This window comes from Cynocephalus volans, chromosome 6 (assembly GCF_027409185.1).
Source record: "Cynocephalus volans isolate mCynVol1 chromosome 6, mCynVol1.pri, whole genome shotgun sequence".
NCBI lineage: Eukaryota > Metazoa > Chordata > Mammalia > Dermoptera > Cynocephalidae > Cynocephalus > Cynocephalus volans.
Window position 1 is genome coordinate 14,269,671 of NC_084465.1, and position 21,290 is coordinate 14,290,960.

Consider the following 21,290-nt stretch of genomic DNA (forward strand, 5'->3'; position numbering starts at 1 on the left):
TGGGGAAGGGCAGACGGAGGGGCGCGGGGCGCGGGGCGGCGGGTCGGGGGCAGGGGCGGGGAGGCCCCGGGCGCAGCCAATCCCCGGGCGCCGCCTCCCCGGCCGCCGCCAGCGGAGCCGGGGCGGGGGAGCCAGGCGGCGGCGGCGGCGGCGGCGGCGGCGACGGAGGCTGCCGTGGGGAGGGATGGAGAGGGGAGGGGGGAGCGGAGCCGAGCGGAGACAGCCGCGGCGCTGCAGAGCGGCTGGGGCGGCGGCGCGGCTCCCGGTGCTGCCCCCGGCGCGCGCCCCGAGTCGGTGAGGGCCCGGCCCGGAGGCCCCCAGAGCCATGGGCTGCATCGGCTCCCGGACTGTGGGTGGGTACCGCGGCCGGGCCCGGGCCGGCGGAGGCAGGGCGCGGACCCCGTGCGTCCCGCGGCCCCCTCGCCCCGCTCGCCCCTCGCGCACCCGTCTCGGGCCCCGCGCCGCCCGGCCTCGCGCCCTCACGTTGCCTCCCTCCTCTCGCGGCCCCTCCATCCCCCTCGTCGCGCTCTCCTCCCGCGCCGCCCGGGCTCTGTCCCTGCGGGCTCTTTCCCTTCTCCCGGTCGCCCTCCCCAGGCGCGGTCTCTCCATCCTGTCTCCATCAGCCGCCTGTCCTCTCCTCCGCCGCGTTGCCCCGCTCTCCCTGCCCTCATCTCCGCACCTCCAGGCCATCCACCTCCACCCCGCCCCTTCCGAGGACCCCCAGCCTCAGTCTCGGCCCCCCGGGCCCTGCGCACGCCCCCTCCCCGCCTCCGTCTGGCTGGGCTGTTTGGCCCCGTCTCTCCCTCTCCGGTGCCTTTTTCTGTCGCGCCCGCCTCCCCCGGTTTGCTTTGTTCACGTGCGTTGTGCCTCTGGGCCGGGGGCGGATGAGCCTGGAGCCTCGGGGAGGGGAGTGGGGTCCACGCCCGGCCGGCGTGGGGAGGAGGCCAGGGCTCCGAGGGACGGCGAGGGGTCCCGGGAGGGGGGGACTCGCCCCGAGAAGGCGCCCGGGACGCGACTGCACCTGTCAGCGGGGGCTGGCGGGGCGGGGCCGCCTCTTTATTTACCTTTGGCTTGGGGTTGGGGGGGCGCCTCCCATCCGTCTTCTCCCTCAGCCTCTGCCGTGCTCCCGCCCCCTCACCCCCACCCCAGGCACCCACCCACTCTCACGGCTCAACAGATGAATCCAGCCCTCTCCCAAACCCCCCAATTTTCCGCTTTCTAACTCCCAATTTCTCCCGCCTACACGCCTCAGTGACCTCAGGCTGAGAGAATAATTCGTATTATTATTACAAACAAACTCACTCTCAGGAAACCCGATTGCTCTGAGACCCGATTTATTTCCATGGATCGCCCCTTCTCTGCTTTCACCCCCCCCCCCGCCCTCCCTGTCCGCCCCCCATCCCTTGCTCTGACTCAGCTCTCTCTCTTCCACAAAGGCCACCTCCCCTCGCTCCCCTCTCTCCCACTCTGCCCTCCCCTCATCTCTCTTCTCCTCAGAGATCATTCTGTGCCCACCCCATACCTTCGGTCTGCGTCCAAATGTCCATCCTTCTGCTCCTCCCCCAGCCACAGCCTCTGGTCTGACCCAGTTCACCACACCCCTGTAGCCCCAAGGGAAAGTGGCCAACTTTGGCGGTCCTACCTCCCTCAGTCCCATTAACCACAGTCTCCTTCCTTTTGCACCAGTTCTATTGTCGCAGGCTGAACACCACCGTCTGCCCAAGACCCCACTCAATGCACCCCTTTCCAAGAATGGACCGGTCACTCTAAACTCAGAATCATAAGACTTCATGTGTATAAAGGATCTGTAGGTCAGATGGCTCAGGCAGCCATCGGATGCTTGAATCCCTCTACAGTGACCCAAGTAGCTCTTCCCCAGGTCTCGCAGTAGGCACCACCCCACCTTCAGGCCAGGAGGCTCCCTCACTTCCCAAAGAGCTTTGGCCTCACGGTGACAATGACCATCCTCATTGGCCCTCCGGTTTCCCCGTCAGCCCTCAAACCCTGTCCACCCCCTCCTAATGGCTTCTGTCTTCTCTTTGACTTGAATTCCTATTCTATTCTGTTCTGTTTATTTATTTATGTATTTATTCTGGTGGTTGGCCAGTGATACGGGATCCCTCGACCTTGGTGTCATCAGCACCGCACTCCAAACAACTGAGCTAACCAGCCAGCCCCTGTTCTTTTAGTTCCTATTTTAAAAAACTCTCTCCCTCCTTCCACTCCCCACTCCTCTCCTCTTTAATCCATCACGTGTCTCCCAGCTGTCAGGTGAAGCGTTTCAGTCTCACCCTTCGCCTTCTCTGCGGCCTGCTTCTGGTAGACATGCCCAACTTCTTGCTCTGCTCCCCTGACTCTATCCCCACCGAGTCTTCTTGTCAGACAAATTCACCGACTCTTACAGAGCCCACTAAGGAAGGTGTATTCCTCCCACCCACGAACAATAAAGCCCACACATAGAAAGCTTCCCCCTAGAGAAGCTCTGCCCTTATTTGTAGAAATGTGAATAGGTGAAAAGCCCAGCTCCTATACAGAAACCCTCAAAGATTCCTCAGGACAGAATGGGCAATTGTTTTCTTGAAAAACCCATCGTCTGACCCCTCCCTGTAAACAACAACAACCAAGGCCATACGATGCTTTTTCTGGGTTTGCTATTCTTGGTTGAGCTAAAATTGAATATTTTGGCTAAGCATTATTATTTCTCTCACCAAAAATGTGAGGCCAGTAGGGCCACGAAAGGAAATGGGTAATCAGAAGGAGTGACAGCTGGCAGAAGGGAGCGGTGTGGAGGGGCTGGTCCCAGGGTGTGTCCTCGGGGTGTTCTGTGAGGGAAGACGAGGACGGCACAGGGAGGCGAGGGTGAGCAGCTAACCTTCCGGCCACTCCAGGGAACGAGGTGATTGCTGTGGACTGGAAGGGCCTGAAGGATGTCGATCAAATCAACATGGACAGCACCAGCTCCCTGCACGGGAGCAGCCTCCACCGGCCGTCTACCGAGGTGAGGCCCTGTGCTCAGCTGTCCCCTCGCCTAAGGACCTTCGAGAGACCCTAAGGACCATTATGGACAAGCTCCCCAGTCTCTAGCTTCCCGATCCTTGAATTCTCTTCCTAAATTCTGAGGCAACATCTCAGACGCTCCCTTAGACTGACTTGTGTACACGCTAAACATCCACTCTGAGATCTTAGTTCCCTACGTTAACCTCAGGAAACTTCCCCAATTCATGTAATGCTGAAAGTCCCTCTGAGGAAGGCGGGGTGACGTGCACTCCTGGAAGTGCCTGGAGTACCCATTCCATTTCCTCTTCCCTCGTAGCAAACACGGACGGATTTCTCTTGGGACGGCATCAACGTGAGTGCAGTGGTCCCCAGACCTCCCCATTGCCCCCTTACTCCTCTTCTTTACCTTGTGCCCTAGATGTTCCATAGAACACAGTGCTGGCTGACTCCAGCAGGCACTGTGAGCCCTCACGGTCTCCGTCTACCCCCAGGTCTCAAGGGCGGTTGGGCTGTATACCTCCTTTGGACTCGGGTATAATGGTTTTCCTTATCACCTGCCCTAGCTTGAGTCCTTCTTCCTGGAAATCATGAACTCTCCTCCCCACATAAAGCACCCCCATACCTTTTCATTCCCCTGCCCTTCCTCCACGTTCCCTATCCCAGCTCTCCATGGAGGACACCACATCCATTCTTCCGAAGCTTAAGCGAAACTCTAACGCCTATGGCATCGGCGCCCTGGCCAAGTCATCATTCTCAGGTGAGACTCCCAACCTGGACGTAGGTCCAGACAGAACAATCCCTACAGGCTCCTGGTCTCAGTCTTCCTGCTCCTTTAGGCTCAGTGAAGACCTTTATCTCCACACCCTGACCTATTTGCCCTTTCTGTCAGGGCTCTACTGTCCTCTGGGCTACCCCTCATACAGTCAGTATATGGAGCCATGTGGCATACCCTCCTCAATGGGAGGGGTCCAGTGTAACTGGGGAGGGGATAGTGGGAAGGGTCTGGTATGACTTTCTGGAGGATGTGGGGAATGTCTGGCCCCTTAGGGATCTCACGAAGCATGAAGGACCACGTGACAAAGCCCACAGCCATGGGGCAAGGCCGGGTGGCCCACATGATTGAGTGGCAGGGCTGGGGGAAGGCACCAGCCATTCAGCCGCAACACAGCCACGAGTCCGTGCGCCGGGATACAGATGCCTACTCTGACCTCAGCGACGGCGAGAAGGAGGCCCGTTTCCTAGCAGGTACTTGTACCCAAGTCCTTAAGAGACACATTTTCAGGATGGCTGGAGACTGGCCGTCCAATCCGATTCCCTATGGCAGGATTGGCTCCATCCGTATGTTGACCGTAGGCTAACACTTCCAAACAGCTCTAATTTCACATTCTTTGACTTGTTAATTCTGATAATTGCCCTCATTTTTTTTTATTAATTTTTTAAATTAATATCTCAGAAAATGAGGGGAATGAGATGGGATTTGTGGACCCACCCCTCCCAGTGCCTTCTCTTCTACATTGTGGCACTGTTCAACTCCTGAACTCCCTTAGTACAGGAAAAAACACAGGAGCCTTGGGCATCAAAAAGCTCTGCTTCTACTCAGGTATATAGAAATAAGAGAAAGAAAGGCCTTGGAATTCTTCTAGCCTTTGCCCATTACCATGTGGTGCCATAAATTCACTTACTTGTCTCACTTGTGACAACCACTAGAGTATCAAGGGAATTAGGTGAGGTGATGGTGGTCTACAGAAGAGGTTTAGTTCTAGGAAAATGGTATAGGTACAATGGCAGGCACGTAGTGTATCTACAAGAGTGGCAGAACCCTAGTGGCAGGTCTCAAGATACCTAGGAAGAGTGACAGGTCTGGAAGAGAAGGGAGGTATCTTTGTGTTGGTGGTGTGGGTCATAGAAGAAATATCTGGGGAGGGGTGACAAACACGTAGGGGTAGGGAGGTAAGGTGGGGCAGTAGCAATGAAGCTTAAACTTATGCATGGCTGTGACTAGAATAGGGACCCCCAAGACTACTCATCCCCCCTATAGTACCCTCCCCTCTCCTCCCAATCCCTTGAACTTTCAACCTTGTATCACTGTGGACCCACAATCCTATGATGCTCCCTTGAGGGATCTCTGTTGATCTTGAAACTTACCTTCTAGATTCCTCTGTCCTTGACCATCTAATACTAGGTACAATTCCTACAAACCTCCAAAGATAAACTGGAAATCCCTAATTTTAATCCCTTAGGATATCTCACCAGAAGACCCCCAACTCTGTTCCCTGGGAATCTTAAATCTGACCTTCTGGGAAGTCCCCCATGATTTTGCCTTGTTTGGGGGCCTGTATGAAGCCTGTGCTGTTCAGTACAGCAGCCCCTGGCCACATATGGTCATTGAGAACTTGAAGTGTGGCTAGTCCAAATGGAGATGTACTGCAAGTGTAAATACTGATTGGATTTCAAAGACTTCATACAAATTAAAGAATGTAAAATATCTCACTAATAATTTTTATATCGATTATATGTTGAAACGATAATTTACTTATATTGGGTGAAATAAGATATATTATTACAATTAATATCATCTGTTTCTTTTTTTTTTTTTTTATGTGACCGGTAAGGGGATCGTAACCCTTGGCTCGGTGTCGCCCGCACTGCGCTCAGCCATTGAGCGAACCGGCCATCCCTATATAGGATCCGAACCCGCGGCGGGAGTGCTGCTGCGCTCCCAGCGCCGCACTCTCCCGAGTGAGCCACGGGGTCGGACCTCATCTGCTTCTTTTTTTTTAAGTTTGTTAAGCATGGCTGCTAGAAAATTGCATTGTATCTCTGTTGAATAGCACTGCTCTATGACATCTCCTTGACCCTGCACTTGTCTAAGGGTCTCTGATCTATCTTGTGTTAACTACACTTCTTCTCACAGGTGTCATGGAACAGTTTGCAATCTCTGAGGCCACACTCATGGCCTGGTCTTCCATGGATGGTGAGGACATGAGTGTCAACTCCACCCAGGAGCCATTGGGCTGCAACTACAGTGACAACTACCAGGAGCTGATGGAGAGTCAGGGTGAGAGATGGTTCCAGAATTCAACTCCTGGGGCCCCAGGGGCCTCTCTGACTCTCTAGGCTCCCTCCACTCATCTTTGTTCTGTTCAGACTCTCCTGCCCATCCCAGCTTTCCCACTGTCTCCTCCATGCTCTGAGTGCCCCCTGCATCTCATCCTCAGTGCTCTGTGCTGCTGTCACTGCCTTTGGTTTTCTATGGCCCCACCAACCTCCATGATTCTCTTTACAGATGCCCTAGCTCAAGCCCCCATGGATGGATGGCCACACTCCTATGTGTCCCAGGGCATGTACTGCCTGGGCTCATCGGATGCCTGGGAAGCAAGCGATCAGTCCCTCATCGCCTCTCCAGCCACGGGATCCTATCTTGGCCCCGCATTTGATGACTCGCAGCCCAGCTTGCATGAAATGGGGCCTTCCCAGCCTGCCTCAGGATACTCTGCTCAGGAGACTCCACCTTTGCTGGGGGGAGACACTGACTGGGCTACAAGCGTTGGAGGAGTGGACCTGGCAAGAGGCCCTGCCGAGGAGGAGAAGAGGCCATTGGCCCCTGAGGAGGAGGAGGATGCGGGATGCCGGGACCTGGAATCGCTTTCCCCACGAGAAGACCCTGAGATGTCCACTGCTCTCAGCCGGAAGGTATCTGACGTCACATCGTCAGGTGTGCAGTCCTTTGATGAAGAGGAGGGTGAAGCCAACAACTAGCTTCCTGCCACCCCAGGCCCTGCCTTCCACTCCCACCTGAGGGGCACGGCTGCACCCCATACCCTCCCTTCCCCCAGCCGTACAGCTGAAACCCCGGGCAGAAGACAGCGGGGAACCCAGGAGCCTCCAGTCCTCACCCGGAGAATGGAGGACAGGGATGGGCTTTTATCTGGGCTGACACTTTAGAAACCACAGGTCCAGGGCCCAAGACCCAGACAAGGAGATGGTTATGAACTTGGCATGGCCATGGGCTTCTGGCTCTGTGCCGGGAGCCTCCAGCATGTGCAGCCCGAGGACAGGAGCACAGAGCGGTGAGCCGGAGACCGGATCTCGATCCTTCACTCCCTGATTTTGTCTTCCAGGAGCCTTGACTGTGTTGTCTGAACTCCTCCTTTCTCCATTTCACTCCTGCTTTTCCCGGCTCTGTGTTTTCTCTGGCTGTGGCCCCAGCTCATCCCAACTGCGAGGAACAGACCTCAGGGGCTGCTGGACCTGGCTCGCCAGGTGCAGACAGGCAGATGCTCACATCTGCATGGAGGGTAGTGAGTCTGCCCGCAGCTGGTAATTTGGCTCCTGAGATCAGGAGTCCAGGAGGAAGTGGACATGGCAGCTGGGATTTACAGGGGGCACAGGCATGATTCTGTATATCAAGGCATGTCCAGAGAAGAGCGTCACTGATGAGACCAAGAACAAACACAGCTGCTTTTTCTGGAATCTCGAGTATTCAGTGGCTTACAGGAGGATCCTAAGGATCTGGGAAAAGACCCAGACGGGGCTGGCTTCTCCAGCTCTTACTTCCCTTTCTGCCTTCTTCCATCCCCTGCTCTGGGAGCCCTGGCCCTGAGGAGTGTGAGGGGCCACCAGTGTCAGATATGCTGACACAGGATGCAGATGTCCCAGCCAGTGGGGGGAGCATGAGGGCTATCTCCCTCCCCCCACCCTTTATTCTCTGGAGCTGTTTACACTTTTCTCTTTGCCTTTTCTACATTTTTATAACTTCTTGGGGACTCAGGGTTGAGTGGGGTGGAGGAGGAGTCCGGTGCTGTCGTTCCCTAGGCTGGGCTGGGTAGTTGGCTGAGGGATGGGCACTCAGGTCCCTCTGCTCCATGGTCAGCTTCTTCCAGGACCCCCGAGACAGCCTCACAGATTCCTCCCACCCTCCTTAGGCCTCCTGCTGGAGGAAGACGGGCAAAGGAGCGTGTTTTTCCTTCTAAGATGGTTTATGGTGAAACAACCAGTTTCTACTCCGGTGGGGCCGCTGAGCAGCATGGAAGCTCCAGCACTTCCGTGAGAGCGCATGGTGGCAGGGGACAAGGCAGAGTGGATCGGCAGTGGCAGTAAAGATGAGAGCATTGTGCCCCTCCCACTGCAGTGGTAACCCACTCGCTGCCCTGGGCATAAGCAGATTTTGGCAAGGAGAGGGAAGCCTAAGAGATCCATTGCCCTGTTTCCCTCCAGCTCCAGCCCCAAGGCCTGTGTCCTACCCACACTCTGTCAGGGGACCTGCTACTTGTATCCTCTGTTGGAAAGGGAATACTGTCATCCTCTTCCAGACCCTGGCACAACTACCCCTCAATCCCAGGCCCCAGACTTTTATCGCTTGGATTGAGGAGGTTGAGAGTTGAGGTGTTTCTGTCCATCTATCACCTGCTCCCCATCAAGTTCATACTCTCATGCACACATGCTCCTGAAATGCAACCAGGGCAGGGCTCCATGTCTTCCAGGGGAGGTGGGAATGATGATCCTGAGGTTGGTTCTTGGAGGAAGCAGGAGCAGGCATGGTCAGCCACGGTGGGTGAGCAGCCACTTACCTGATCGAGTGCTGCCTGAAAGGAAGAAGATACCTCTTGTGTCTGATGATGTGTCCTGACTTGGCGACCCAGGACCTCATTTCCAGGAGCTCTGGAAATTGGACTAACATGCCCACCATGGCAGCTGTCCCTTGTCCCAGAGGTTTTGCATGTTCACGTTACCCTCCTCCCACGGGGTCCCTGTTTCCTTGCCTTGTGCAACCTGCTTTATCAATGTGCCATCTTCTCTTCTTCGTCTCAACCCCTTAGTGCCCATGTCCTCCCCCAGATCATGGTGGCCATCTAATCCGGTGGGTAGATTTGTTCTGCAGCTCCTTTTCACTCAGGACCCTGAGGATTCAGGAAGGGTAGACTAAAGCAGCTCTCTTTCCTCCCTCCCTTTGCCAAGGAAGCCAAACGGTCCCTGACAAAAGAGTATTCACCATGAACAGGGTGTGGCAGTCCCCCCACCAGAGGTTGGAGGGCTGCCTCTTGCAGGGAGCTCCCACCCACTCTGAAGAGAGCTCTAGGAGCTGACCTGGGATCCTCGTAGGACTCTTCTGGAGGGAGGGACTGCCTCTCTGGTGCTGGGGGCAGGGTGCATGGGGGTTTGCTTATAGGGTATTTTGGGGGAGGGGAGGGGCATGTACAGGAAGAGGCTGTTGGGGGGTGGGGAAGGGTTGCTTTCCTTTGGGGTTAAAGGCTGTGCAGCACGTTCTACAGCAATTCTGGAACGGGGCTGTTTTTATATTCTTGTGAATGAAACTGCTATTGCTGAATGATTTTCCTTTGGGCAGGGGGTACACTTTCATTTCCAATTGACTTTATTAAATGAAAATCCAAATCTTTCATTTCTCCCCTTCCACTGTCTCCACCACCCCCACACATTCCTTCTTTTCCTTGTGTTAAGGAGGGAATCTTGGAGGTTGAGTTTATCATCTTCTCCTTGCCCCCATCTATATATCCCACACTCTGTTTTCCGGGTCTGGGAAATATCCATTTTTATGGCCAGTCTTAGCATGTTTTCTTAATGTAACATTCCCACCCCAGGCCCAAGAGAGATTCTATGACATATATTGCAGAGAGAATTCTATATAAATATATATAAATATTACAGATTATATACACATGGGCACGGGCTTGAAGGCCCACCGCCAGCCAGTCCCCCTACCCAGGCTGCAGTGGCTCTCTCTTGGCTTGGGGAGGTGGGAGGGACATGACATTGCAGAGGGTTCCCGGCTGTGCTTAATGACACTAAATGGAATGTGGTGGCATTCTCTGACTGTGAGTGTCTTCTTTGGGGGATGGAGGAAACTGGGCACAGGGGAGGAGAAGGAGGGGTACGTCGGAGAGGGGACACAACTGCAGACCTAAACAAGGCAGACAAGGAGGGAGGGAGGGCAGCGTTGGTGCAGAGCTGGGGTTTCTGGATGCTCAGAGTACCCGCATCACCTTCTGGAGAGGGCAGGCTAATGGCGTGCACCAGCAGCACCCCCACGGGCTCCCTGCTGCTGACATGGGGAGGGTGAGGATGTGACAGTTCAAGTGCAGGAAGTGCCAACGCAGCCTGCCATCTGGACGCCGCCTAACAAACTCCCAGCTCTCTACCCCTGGCAGGGGAGCCTGAGGAACTCCTGGAAGAGGGGGCTGGTGTCTGAGTGACCCAGTGACCTAGCTGCTCTGGGTCTTGATTCTTGGCAGGAGAACTGACCTTGGCAGGACAAGTCTGTAACCACAGCAGGGAGAGGGAAGATACATTTTCTGGATGCTGGCGTGCGAGGAAGTGAGATGGGAAGTAGGAGGCTTCTGCGAGAGGGGCTCAGATGATTACATGGGGCTCACTGTTGGGCAACAAGGCACCTGCCCTAACACAGAGTTTTTGGCACCTTTTCTCTTCCAGGCTGCTGCCCTTTATAGGTTTTTCATCCACGTCTCACTGCTTGAAGCAGGAGAGGAAGGAGGGAAATGTGTGGGCCTTTCACTGCCCTGGTGATGGCCCTGGCCTGGGGACAGACGGTGGGCTTCAGGACGGGGCCTGGAGGCAGACTGTGGGCAGCGGATGTGGGTGAGCAGGAGGGCTGGGGGCTCCCAGAGACGTGGCTGTGGATGGTTTGGAGGCACAGTCTGGGGCAGGCAGTCCACAAGGCCATGATGTGGTCCCATCTCCTACTCCAATGTGGCACTTGCAGGGCCTCCTCCACCCTCACCCCCTGTGGAAACTGAAGGACAGACAGGCAAGGACAGGAAGATGCTGGGACAAGAGCACCAGGGAACTGTGGGGGGCAGAGGGGAGGCAGGGAGAGGCAGGGTAGTTCCCACCTGCACAGCAGGAATCTCAGGAAGCCCCATGGAATATCAGGGGCCTCTCACAGGGGCTCCTGCCTGTCTGGGACTGGGGGAAGCAGTCTAAATAATTGACCAAGGCTCCTTCCTGCCCAAATTCTGACTCCTCCTTTAAGACTAGCATGATCATATTTGAAAATTCCTGGGAGGGGCCAAGATATGGGTGTGACCTCTCCAACCTCAGGACACACTCTGTCCCACACAAAGCCACCCTCTGGCATGGGCCTCTGGACAGACTTCATGAGCAGGTCCAGGGAGGTAGTCAGAGGATCAGTTCATCCTCGTCCTCCTCATCAGTTGATCGCAGACTGGGGCCCTGCAAGATGTCAGCCAGTTCCTCCTCTGGCCCTGGACTCTCCACCAGTTCCATCTCCTCCAGCTCACCTTCCACGTTTGCTGGGGCCAGGGAGAAAGGGGGCTTCGGGGAAGGAGGTGGCATCGGGTTCTCTGGAGAGGCAGGAGCCACACCCCCTGCTCCTGTGGCCCCAGGCCCATCCTCAGGCAGGCTCCAGCCCTCTGCAGGCGGGGGTGGTCCTCCAGTGCTCTTTCGAGTTGAAGTTGTGTTCCGGAAGCTGGCCAGGGGAGGGCGGAGCTGCACCCCAGACTTGGTGTGCCCCTCGATGGCCTTCTGTAGCTGGGGAGTAGAGGGAAAGGGAAAGAGGGTACAGAATTGGAAAGAGAACAAAGATGGGGCAGTGGGAGAGAAAGAGACAGCAGAGAAGAACAGAAACAACAAAAAGGAATGAAAAGTTATAGAATGTCAAGAAAGGCAGAAGCAGGAAGACAGACAAGGGCCAGAGGAGGAAGGCAGGAAAAGGAAAAGAAGAGGGGCGTGACGAGACGTCTGCCCGCACAGCAATGCATCTCCAGTGCCCCGACTCAGATCCTCTGCTGACCCTTCCTTCCTAGCGACCTCCTTCAGCCACATCCCTCCTCTGCCACTTTCTGTGCTCTTCCCCACAGCACACCCCTATGAAGTTATGTCTCATGCCCTGAACCCCATCTCAAATCTATGCCATCCAAAGAAGATTGCATGGGGTCCCCTCTGGGGCAGAGAGTGTAGTCCCTCTCAGATCATAGCCATAACAGTCTTTGTGGTTTCTCTACTCCTGCTGGTTGCCCCCACCCCCATCTCTGTGTGAGAAGCAGAGAGGGATACCTAGGGGGGGCTTCCCAGATCCTCCCACTATCCCTTCCCAACCTGCTCTCTCATCCTGTGCCCACCTCACCCTCCTGCTGCTCAAGCGGGACCGGTGTTGCTGTTACCTCCTCCAGGGCCAGGACGCCCCTGAGTTTCCCCATGCTGGTCACATAAGCAAGGTGAAGGCCAAGGAGCGAGAACAGCGTGTGAGTCTGATGGAAGGAACACAGGTCAGCACCTTCCTGCCCCACACCTCCCTGCCTGCCCCATGGCCCTGAGCAGTCAGCAAGGACTCACCTTGTGCAGCGTCGTCTGCTCCACCAGCTGGAAGGGGGACTGGTCAATGCAGCAGCAATCAAAACAGACAGGCTGGCCCAGCTGCTCCCGCTCCCAGGCCTCAATCTGCAGGGCAGAGTAGGAAAGCCACCAACATTAGGAAGCCCCCTTCAACCTCAGACACCCGGCTTTGACCTCACACAGCTCTCCTAGCTCCTGCACAGAACCCTGAACAAGCAATGAACAACCACAGATCCACCAGATCAGCAGGCCTTCCCCCTTCTTCCCAGGGGACAGCGCCTCCCATCTCCCCTTTCACCAGGCCCCAAATCCACCCTGCACACTCAAGTACCCAGAACATCATTCCATCTTCTAGTCACCTAACTCTTCACCCTCTGATGCCCCAAACGTTTGTTATTTCCAACCTATCTTTCTATTCGTATCATCCACTACTCCTGTAAGATTCGCTGCTCCAGTCAAACCAGACAGCTTTGGGTTCTTCAGTCCCGCCTTCCCGTTTGTCCTGCTGTTCTCACCACTTGGGTTTCCTCTATTTGCCCCACCCTGGCCCTGCGCTGGATGTGTTTCCTGAGTCTCCCAATCAGACATGCTCCTTTCCCCATTTTTAATACCTATAGTACTCTGCTGGTCTCTCCTTTTCAAAAACAGCATTGGCCATACTCAATCTTGTATTGGCATTTGTCTTACTCTGCCTGCTAGACGCAAGCTGCCTGAGAGTGTTATCTCTTGATAGCTTGAGAGTGTTACGCGGCATCAATTGCCACCTATTGTGAAGAAACTAGCACATTCGCCTCTTACACAGTAGATCATGGCAAATGTTTATTGAATTTGAAGAGCTGTTCTGGATTGTGTGGCACTTAGATGACTTGAGCAAAGCTGTTTTTTGTTTGTTTGATTTGGGTTTTTTGTCTATGATAGAAGCATTAAGGCACAAAGGCCTACTCTCTTCTTGACTTTAGATATGCATACTGAAATCCTTGAGCTTCCAAATAATCCATTATATCTCTGGCTTTCATAAATGAAATCTAAAATTTTCTAAAATCGCTTTTCAGGTAGTGCTTTATTTAGTTTCCTATTTGTCCAGATTTACAACTCTCAAGCTTCAGGAGTGTGGAATATACTAAAAAGCAACTCAAAGCAACACAGGAGAATAAGACCAAAGGCCATCACCTGATTCTATTGTCTAGGGTGGTCCTCAATGATGCTCCACCTGTGCTGTCCTGACACTTTTTTTTTTTTTTTTTTTTTTCAAAAGATGACCGGTAAGGGGATCTTAACCCTTGGCTTGGTGTTGTCAGCACCACACTCAGACAGTGAGCGAACCGGCCATCCCTATATGGGATCCGAACCTGTGGCCTTGGTGTTAGCAGCACCGCACTCTCCCGAGCGAGCCACAGCCCGGCCCCGTTTCCTGACACTTCTGGACTACAATCATGCTTCCTCTAAACTCTCATCTTCCCGACAAAAGGTTCACACCAGCTCTCACAGCACAGGATGAACAACCACTTGGCAGGTGTGTTGTAGAGAGGATTTAAGTGCAGGATGGGGGCTAGACCTTGCTAAGTCTGATTTGGTTGATCCTGTCCTCTTGGTCCTGTCTATGATCATTTGTGGGCTTCTCTGGTTCCATTTTTGCCTTTCCTTAATAACAACAGCAGCAACATTTTCAGCAAATGTTTATCAAGCACTTCTGTGCCAATCATTGTTCTAATTGCTTTACATGTCTTAACTCATTTAATCCTCTCCAACAACCCTATCATGAGCTTCATTTCGCAGATGAGGAAACAGAGGCATAGAGCATTTAAGTGGTTTGCCCAAGTTTACACAGTCAGTAACGGGTGGAGTGGAGCTGGGCTTCTAACCTTCACTGCTGATCATGTTCCAAGAACACCCCCAAGCTTTTGTCCAAAGGGAGGAGGATGTTGCTGTTGGGTCTGATGTGTTCCACTATTTGAAAAAGCTCGGCACCAGTTAGAACCAGAGCTCTGTGTGTACTCTGAACAGAGTATGCAGAATTAAACGAACCATAGCAGGGTTTCAATATTCCCATACTGTCCCCATACTGTTTGTCAATATCAACATCTTGATATTGTCAGGGGCGTCATCTAATCTGGTCTGAAAACCATGTCCAAAATATCCTAAATTTTGACTCCTATTGGATCTTATCCCTCCAAAATGTCCCAGTGAGTCACACGGGAGTTGGTAGCTACTTAAAATCTTCCTTGGAAAGAACATACAGTAGAAGTGTACGATCTATCTTCTTTTTATCCCTGGCTGCACTTTATTTCCAGTGGTCATCAAATAGCCACACTAATGGACTAGCTGGTTTTCTCTCTTTGGTGCATTATAAAATATATATATATATATATATATATATATATATATATATATATTTATTCTGAATGTCCAATAAGATGTTTATTTTAGATAATATCTACCGTGTTTCTTTTGTCAGCTTCCTGCTTCACAAGCTCCACCATTTCAGCCAGCCTGCATTCTCTCTTACTGTATAGAATAGTTGCTAATAGATGTCTTCTTGTTCCTCCACAACCCCCTAGGTCTGTTCTCATGGCTACTGTCAGCTGCCTGCCCCCACCCACTGCTCCACATTCTGTTCACTCACATCCAGGTGGATACAGTATGCTCACTTTTTCTTTCTCCTGGAGTTGATAACTACCTCTTTTAGGACATAGACATTTGTCCCCACAAGGCACCATAGTCATTCTTTGCTTCCCTTTGCAATTCCTCCCAGGCTCGCTGCCTGACATATTCCCGTTGTCCACTGTCTCAGGGCCCCAGTCAATTCAGCACAGTAACCTCCACCAGTTGCTGATTTTCCCACTCAAGTTTCGATGTTATTCTTCCACTTTCCCTTTCTGACACCACTGTGTCCCTCCGAGAATACCACCGTGTCCTGCCACGCTCTCGTTACTCTCTCCACAATCATACCTTTATCCAACCTCTCAAAATACTTGTCCATCTAGACTTACATTTTATTCTTAGAGCAACACCATAAAGAAGGTAGAAGAAAAACTAGCAATATCTTCATTTGACAGAACAATTCACCCAGGCAGCTGTTTCCCTTACTTACCTCTTCAGGTGACATGGTGTCCACTAAGTCCGTTGAATCCTAGAGAAGAAAGACATCAGTCCAAGTTCTTTCCCTTTCTTCTCACAGTAGCTATGGTTCCCAATGAAACAACAGCCACCTCTCCCTGGCCAGGACCACAGAGGCTCCTTCGCAAGTCATCATTCCTTCCATGTGATTAAACTTCTCCTCCTTGGTGGGATCTCTGCCCTCCTGATTTAGAACCATGGGTCCCTCACTCATCAAAGACAGGCTCCCTCTCCCTGTATCCTCCAGTCACATCTCCTCTCACCTGGGTTGTCTTCTTCATGGGGCGAGCTCTGCCCAGCAAGCAGCGCAGCAGGGACTGGAAGATGGAGAGTCTTTGACCTGAGGGGAGTGGTGAGCAGATGGAAATGGAAGTGGAGCAATAGTCATCCTGGAGAAATGGTCAGGGGCTCCCATTCCCAGTGGTCCCTGACATTTCACCACCAAAGGACTGCACTTCGCAGATGCCTCACCTCCACCGACACCCTCCCTTCCACCCTCCTAAATCAACATCTGCCTCCACTCCTTGGGACAGCAGTGTGCAGAATCATGAATAACCCCCCCCCCCCTGCTGTCCTCCCCAGGCCTCACACCTCCTCATAGGAGTGGCTTTTAGGTGGAAGCGAGCCCAGAGGTAACCCACAAGGCATGAGCTAGGGTGCGTGACAGGTGATCTTCACCTGAAGGCTCTGGTGCTTCTGGCTGCTGTTTGTGGTTGGGCAGGGGTCCATTGGGCTCTTCGGGGCTCGGTGGCGCAGTAGGAAAGGGGTGAGGAGGAGGAGGAGGAGGAGGCAGCTGTAAGAAACAGCAAAAATTCTGTCTCAGAGAAGAGGCTGCCTGACACTTCGCTGCCTTTTCTGGTGGGTATCCTGCGAAATCTAACTCTGTTTCCTCCCCCAAGTTCAGAATTCCTGTATCCCTTTGAAATCCATTGATAGCATCATCCGCAAGCTTATCTCCCTCAGTCCCTGGACGCAGGGGATCTGGTCTTTTTGGCCCCCGATCCAGAATTCTGGCTTTCTCAGTTATCAGCGTCTCCCCTCCCCCTTCCTACTTTCTGGGCACTTGTCCCAGCCCAGCCCAACCCAGCTGTCACCAAACGGTGGCGACGTCGCCAACCATCCCTGCGGACGCCTTTCCCTTTTACCCCCTGACTGATCCGCTCCTCGGGCCCTTCTTAATTTAGTCACCTCGGTCTTCCCGGGGAGGTCCTCGTCCTCATCCTCATCCACGAAGGCGAAGGACTCGGGCCGGCCCCCCGGGAGCCCCTCCGCGGCCAGCCGCGCCCGCCCGTCGTAAGGCAGCTCCGACAGCTTCCGCGCCAGGTCCTGAGCTGCGCGCAGCCTCCGCTCGGGACACAGGTGGCGCTGCAGGAGGGACTGCAGCTCTGCGCGCTCCACGGAGCCCAGCAGGATCATGGAATCTGGGGAAAATCCATGCCCAGCCGGGGGGCTCCACCTTACCCTCCCACCCCAGAACGCTCAGCAGGATCGGGTCAGGAAGAGCAGAAGCCCAGCGTCCCTTGTCTTTTTCCAGCTTTTTCCCTCTCTCCCTAAAATCTCATTTCGAACATCCTCCAGGATTGACCCCACTTAGTCCCTTTATTTCACCCATGTAGCACTTACGGACCAAATGGGTAGTACACTAATGGGTGCTAATTTGTATTTATTTTCATACAGCCCTCATACAGACTGCAAATAGGTGAGCTCGGTATTAAAGTAGGCTAATCGACCCTGTCCAGATAAAAAGCCATTCACACAGGCTGCCATGTAAACACACTTTGAAAGAATTCTGTAAGCAGTACAAGCATTGCATCTCCTACCCTGGAAGAAGGGAAACAAGGGAACTCTACCTTTTTTATCTGATGTTCCATCACTTAAAGATCCAGCGTCCTTCTAGGATATAAACAAAATGCCTCCTTTTCTTGAGAAGGTCTCTCATGTGTTTATAGAAATTCTGCCACTATCATTAACATTTTCATTAAGTTTTAAGGCCATGGAATTGAGGCAGTGTTATTGAGATACATTTTACAGTTAAGTCTTAATGATTATTATGAAAACCCTGCACCTCATTGGCTGTACCCCTGCTCCAATGAAGAGCCACTGCTTTAGAAGGTATCTAGAAGGTATCTGAGATTTGGAAAATATTTGAGCTAATCTAATTTGAGAAATTTGAATACTCTCATAATCTGAAAGCAGAACTAACAATCTTGATGGCTCCAAATGGCCCTACATGATTTTTCTCTATTACACCCATTCCAACACTAGGCAAGTATTTATTTAATATCTACTAAATCTCTATAACAAGGTACTTTGGGAATATAGAAGTTATAGTCTCTACCCCCAAGAAATACCCTAATAGAATGAGGAAGACAAGACATAGATATTTAAAACACGATAAAAAGTAATACAAAGCAGGATGAAATACCAAATGCAGGCAGAAAGGATGGTAAAGGAAGAGAAATGTGAAATCACCAGTTACTAAAACCATTCACCCCTCCACATGGAAGAATTTTATCTCTTCCTTAGGTTGGGCCCTAATGAACAGGTATGATTTAGTCAAGTAGCAAAGGAAACCGTGTAAGGGGCTATGAGATTTACAGTCGATCACATTATTCAGATTCCCTCTTTGTGAATTCACCTACTCACGATAATAGATTTGTAACCCAAAATCGATACTACAGGTGCTTTTGCTGTAATTCAGACCTGCTCAGAGCAACCCTCATTCCCAGCTGAGGTTGAACCAAGCAGTGAAGCAGTGCTCTGCCTCTTGTTTCAGCTTTCATATTGTAAACAAGTGTTCTTTTTGCAGTCTATTTAATGTATTTTTGTGCTTTGCGTTGGTGATTTTGCTGTTGAAAACAGCCCCCAAGCATAATGCTAAAGTTCTGTCTACTGTTCCTAAGCACAAGAAGGCTGTGATATGCCTTACTGGGAAAATATGTATGTAAGGTAAGCTTCATTCGGGCACGAGTTATAGTGCTGTTGCTCATGAGCTCAGTGCTAACGAATCAATGGTAGCTGTTAAATAAGGTGTCTTTAAACGGAAACACACATAAAACAAGGTTATGTGTTGACTGGTTGACAAAAATGTTGTGACTGGAGGCTCACAGGAAACTATCACTATATTTCCCTTCGGAGCAATTGTTCAGTATTGTATTCACTAATTCAGTGTTCATAGTGACTTTATAGAATGTAACTACCATGAATAATAAGAATTAAATATATTTCTTTAACTGGATTTTTTACTGTTCATGTTCCCTAAGGAGCACAGGCTGGGCCTGCCATAGCAGATCAGATGGCCCCTAAAGATAAGCCCACATCACAGTGCCTCCCTACCTCTATGTAACCCTTGTTCAGGTCACTAGCTCAGGAGTCTGCTTCCTTCCTTTTCACTAACCTTTTGAATCAACCAATGGTAAAGTCTTGACTGTCGTGGTCTGGAGCAGGGTTTGCAATTCCCCATATGTGCAAGAAGCTGAAACAAACTTCACATCACGTACCATGATGTCCTCAACAAAGATTGTAAATTTGCTATGGAGGGAGAAAGCAGGGTGGGTTAGCCCCACTGTATGCCTGTCCCTTTGCTAACCCTCTACTCCTCCCATGAGGTTTGCCATGCATTTGGTCACTCACAATATTTAAGTACAGAAGAACATAAAAATAATTTAAAATAGTTCTTACAAACATTGACCCTAACCTCAATCTCAACCGCAGAACCTCCCACCCCCATCAAATCTGAACTAATTCCAGCTACTCCCCCTGACCTGAGCTGGTTCCAACCAAGGTCAGGCAAGTAGGGTAGCTTCTTGACCTGGATGATGCTGTCATAGAGGGAGGGCTGCAGGCTCTGAGCCACCATATTGGCCAAGATAACAGCCACCATCATGGGTAGGATGTGTGCAATCTGACCCGTTAATTCGAAGCAAATCACAGCTGTGGAGACTGTATGGGACACAGCACCGGTCAGTGCTGCTGCTCCTAGAATAACAGGAATACACCCGCGGGTTAGGAGTCCATTCTTGGCATAGAGGGCATGTGGGGATGTGATGGGAATGACATAGGATGGCGAGATGTGACCCTGGTCAGTGCCGATTTGTCAAGAGTAGGAGTTAGAATGCTGAACTGTTAGAACGTCATCCTTTTGATCTCATTTAATGACCTGCCTCAAGTCACAGAATCTTTGTGTGTGCCAAAATTTTTATTATAAAATGAAGATAGTGGTGTTCTATATGTTCCTTGATTTTGAAAGTTTGGATTGTTCTTAACTGAGCATTTTAAAAACCGGTTATGAAATTTTACCTTGGGTCTCAGGTATTGATGACAATTAATGCGTGAATAGAGTGAAAACCCAAGAATCGTGCTGTGACTTAGAGCAATGAGAACCGCGTCAGATCCTCATTCTACTCTTTCTCAACTGTATGAGCAGAGCTTAACTCCTCTGGAATCCTGCGCACTTATTTGTAAAGTGAAAGGGGTCAGTAAGTGATTTCTAAGGCCCTTGCAGATCTAAAACTTTATGATTCTATAAGCTCTCTAAAAATAGAATCTTTCTTGCTTATTCTTGGTTGCTTTCCCATCAACCAAAATAGTCCTTTGTGCATTAACTATATTTCTTATTTAAACATGGGGGAGATATCCTATGGGGAAAATGTTGGGAAAGGCATACATGAGAATTTAACAAGTCACAAAAGGGAAATATTAGGAGGAAAGACACTACTGGATGGTGCATACAACATACTTCAGAACATAAACTACCACAAGACGTGTTTACTGGGAAATGTATGTATGCACCACGGAGGATGAGGCGGGACACCTGACAGGCATGAAGATGGAGAATAAGAGCAGATGACTCTTAATGATGAAAATAATAGTAGTAAAACAACTATGATGGGGGAGTAGGGTACCATATGAGCTATAAACCTGGTTGGTGTTTTTCTATCTAAGGGAGGCATGGCCTTAGATGTTAAGGGGTTTTGGTGAAGAGGGGAGGGAGAGTGGAGGCATAACAATCCTGGGGCTTATATTGCCCACTGTGTTAGACATGGCTGTATCTCAGAAATCATTTTAGAATAAAGAAGGCTCAGAACGGCAGCTAACATGCTCCATGATCATCCGGGTAACACATGGCAGAGATAATCTAGAGCCCATGTTTCTTAGCTCCTGGTCCTGTGTCCCTAGTCCCCACCAATATCAGTACATCTCAGGCTTAGTGTATCTGAGCCAGTCACCTGCAATGCTGGTTCCATGATTCTGAGGAAGGAAAGAAAAAACACCAAACATCCAGACACAATTCTAGGTGTTTCATCTTTACTGTCTCTTTTAATCTCCATAATCACTTTCCGTATTGGGAAACTAAGGCTCACAGAAGTGTAATGAGAGCTAATGAGAGCCAGAGCCAAGGGTTGATTATTTGAATGAGTTGAATTAAATAGCATTAAATTAAAACCATATAGTGTAGCCTGGTATGAAAACATAGTGGAAGAGTTTGAGTGTGGGCATTTGGGGTACTCAATGTTTGGTTAGAGAGAGGTGGGAATGTGTCTCACCAATTACTGCATACCCCCCAGGCAGGATCTTGTAGATGATGTCATCAAATAAGATACCATCAGGGAATAGCATGGCCATGACCTCTCCTACCAGCCTTCCAAATGCAGCTCCTAGAAGGAGGATAATAGGAGAAAAGGTGTTACGATATCCAAGTTCCTCATCCTCTATTCTTTCAGAGCCATTCTCACAATGGGTGCTGCTGTGGACTGAATGTTAGTCCCCTTCAAAGCTCATGTTGGGAGCTTGATTCCTAAAGTGGCAGTGTTGAAAGGTGGGGCCTTTAAGAGATGATTGGATCA

General features: G+C 51.3%; 2 protein-coding genes across 8 annotated transcripts in view; one reads left to right on the plus strand and one right to left on the minus strand.

Moving 5' to 3' along the window:
- The first annotated feature begins 325 nt into the window (after positions 1 to 325).
- Positions 326 to 6,756, plus strand: FAM131B (family with sequence similarity 131 member B). Of its 2 annotated transcripts, XM_063101186.1 has the most exons (7): positions 326 to 353; positions 2,889 to 2,998; positions 3,314 to 3,349; positions 3,661 to 3,754; positions 4,045 to 4,242; positions 5,912 to 6,055; positions 6,284 to 6,756. In XM_063101186.1, exons 1-7 carry the CDS (start codon positions 326 to 328, stop codon positions 6,754 to 6,756), a joined length of 1,083 nt encoding a protein of 360 aa, XP_062957256.1. The 2 variants fall into 2 exon arrangements, with proteins under 2 accessions (XP_062957256.1, XP_062957258.1); XM_063101188.1 differs by lacking the exon at positions 3,314 to 3,349.
- A 2,596-nt stretch (positions 6,757 to 9,352) lies between these two features.
- Positions 9,353 to 21,290, minus strand: part of CLCN1 (chloride voltage-gated channel 1) — a 30,504-nt gene continuing 18,566 nt past the window's right edge. For 2 of the 6 annotated variants that reach the window (XM_063099784.1, XM_063099782.1), the window contains 10 exons: positions 20,991 to 21,101; positions 19,209 to 19,422; positions 18,842 to 18,975; positions 16,633 to 16,865; positions 16,123 to 16,237; positions 15,708 to 15,784; positions 15,419 to 15,457; positions 12,328 to 12,432; positions 12,156 to 12,242; positions 9,353 to 11,523 (listed from right to left, as the gene is read on the minus strand). In XM_063099784.1, the coding sequence (XP_062955854.1) occupies positions 11,152 to 11,523; positions 12,156 to 12,242; positions 12,328 to 12,432; positions 15,419 to 15,457; positions 15,708 to 15,784; positions 16,123 to 16,237; positions 16,633 to 16,865; positions 18,842 to 18,975; positions 19,209 to 19,422; positions 20,991 to 21,101 (1,487 nt within the window). In that variant the 3' untranslated portion in view covers positions 9,353 to 11,151. Of the gene's footprint in view, positions 11,524 to 12,113; positions 12,243 to 12,327; positions 12,433 to 15,418; positions 15,458 to 15,707; positions 15,785 to 16,122; positions 16,238 to 16,632; positions 16,866 to 18,841; positions 18,976 to 19,208; positions 19,423 to 20,990; positions 21,102 to 21,290 lie in introns of all 6 variants that reach the window. The other 4 variants (XM_063099783.1, XM_063099780.1, XM_063099786.1 and 1 more) reach the window with 2 other exon arrangements.

Coding starts and splice junctions, on each gene's coding strand:
- FAM131B (XM_063101186.1), top strand. CDS start 326: ATGGGCTGCATCGGCTCCCGGACTGTGG. Junction 354..2,888: donor CATCGGCTCCCGGACTGTGG/GTGGGTACCGCG, acceptor CGGCCACTCCAG/GGAACGAGGTGATTGCTGTG. Junction 4,243..5,911: donor GGAGGCCCGTTTCCTAGCAG/GTACTTGTACCC, acceptor TTCTTCTCACAG/GTGTCATGGAACAGTTTGCA.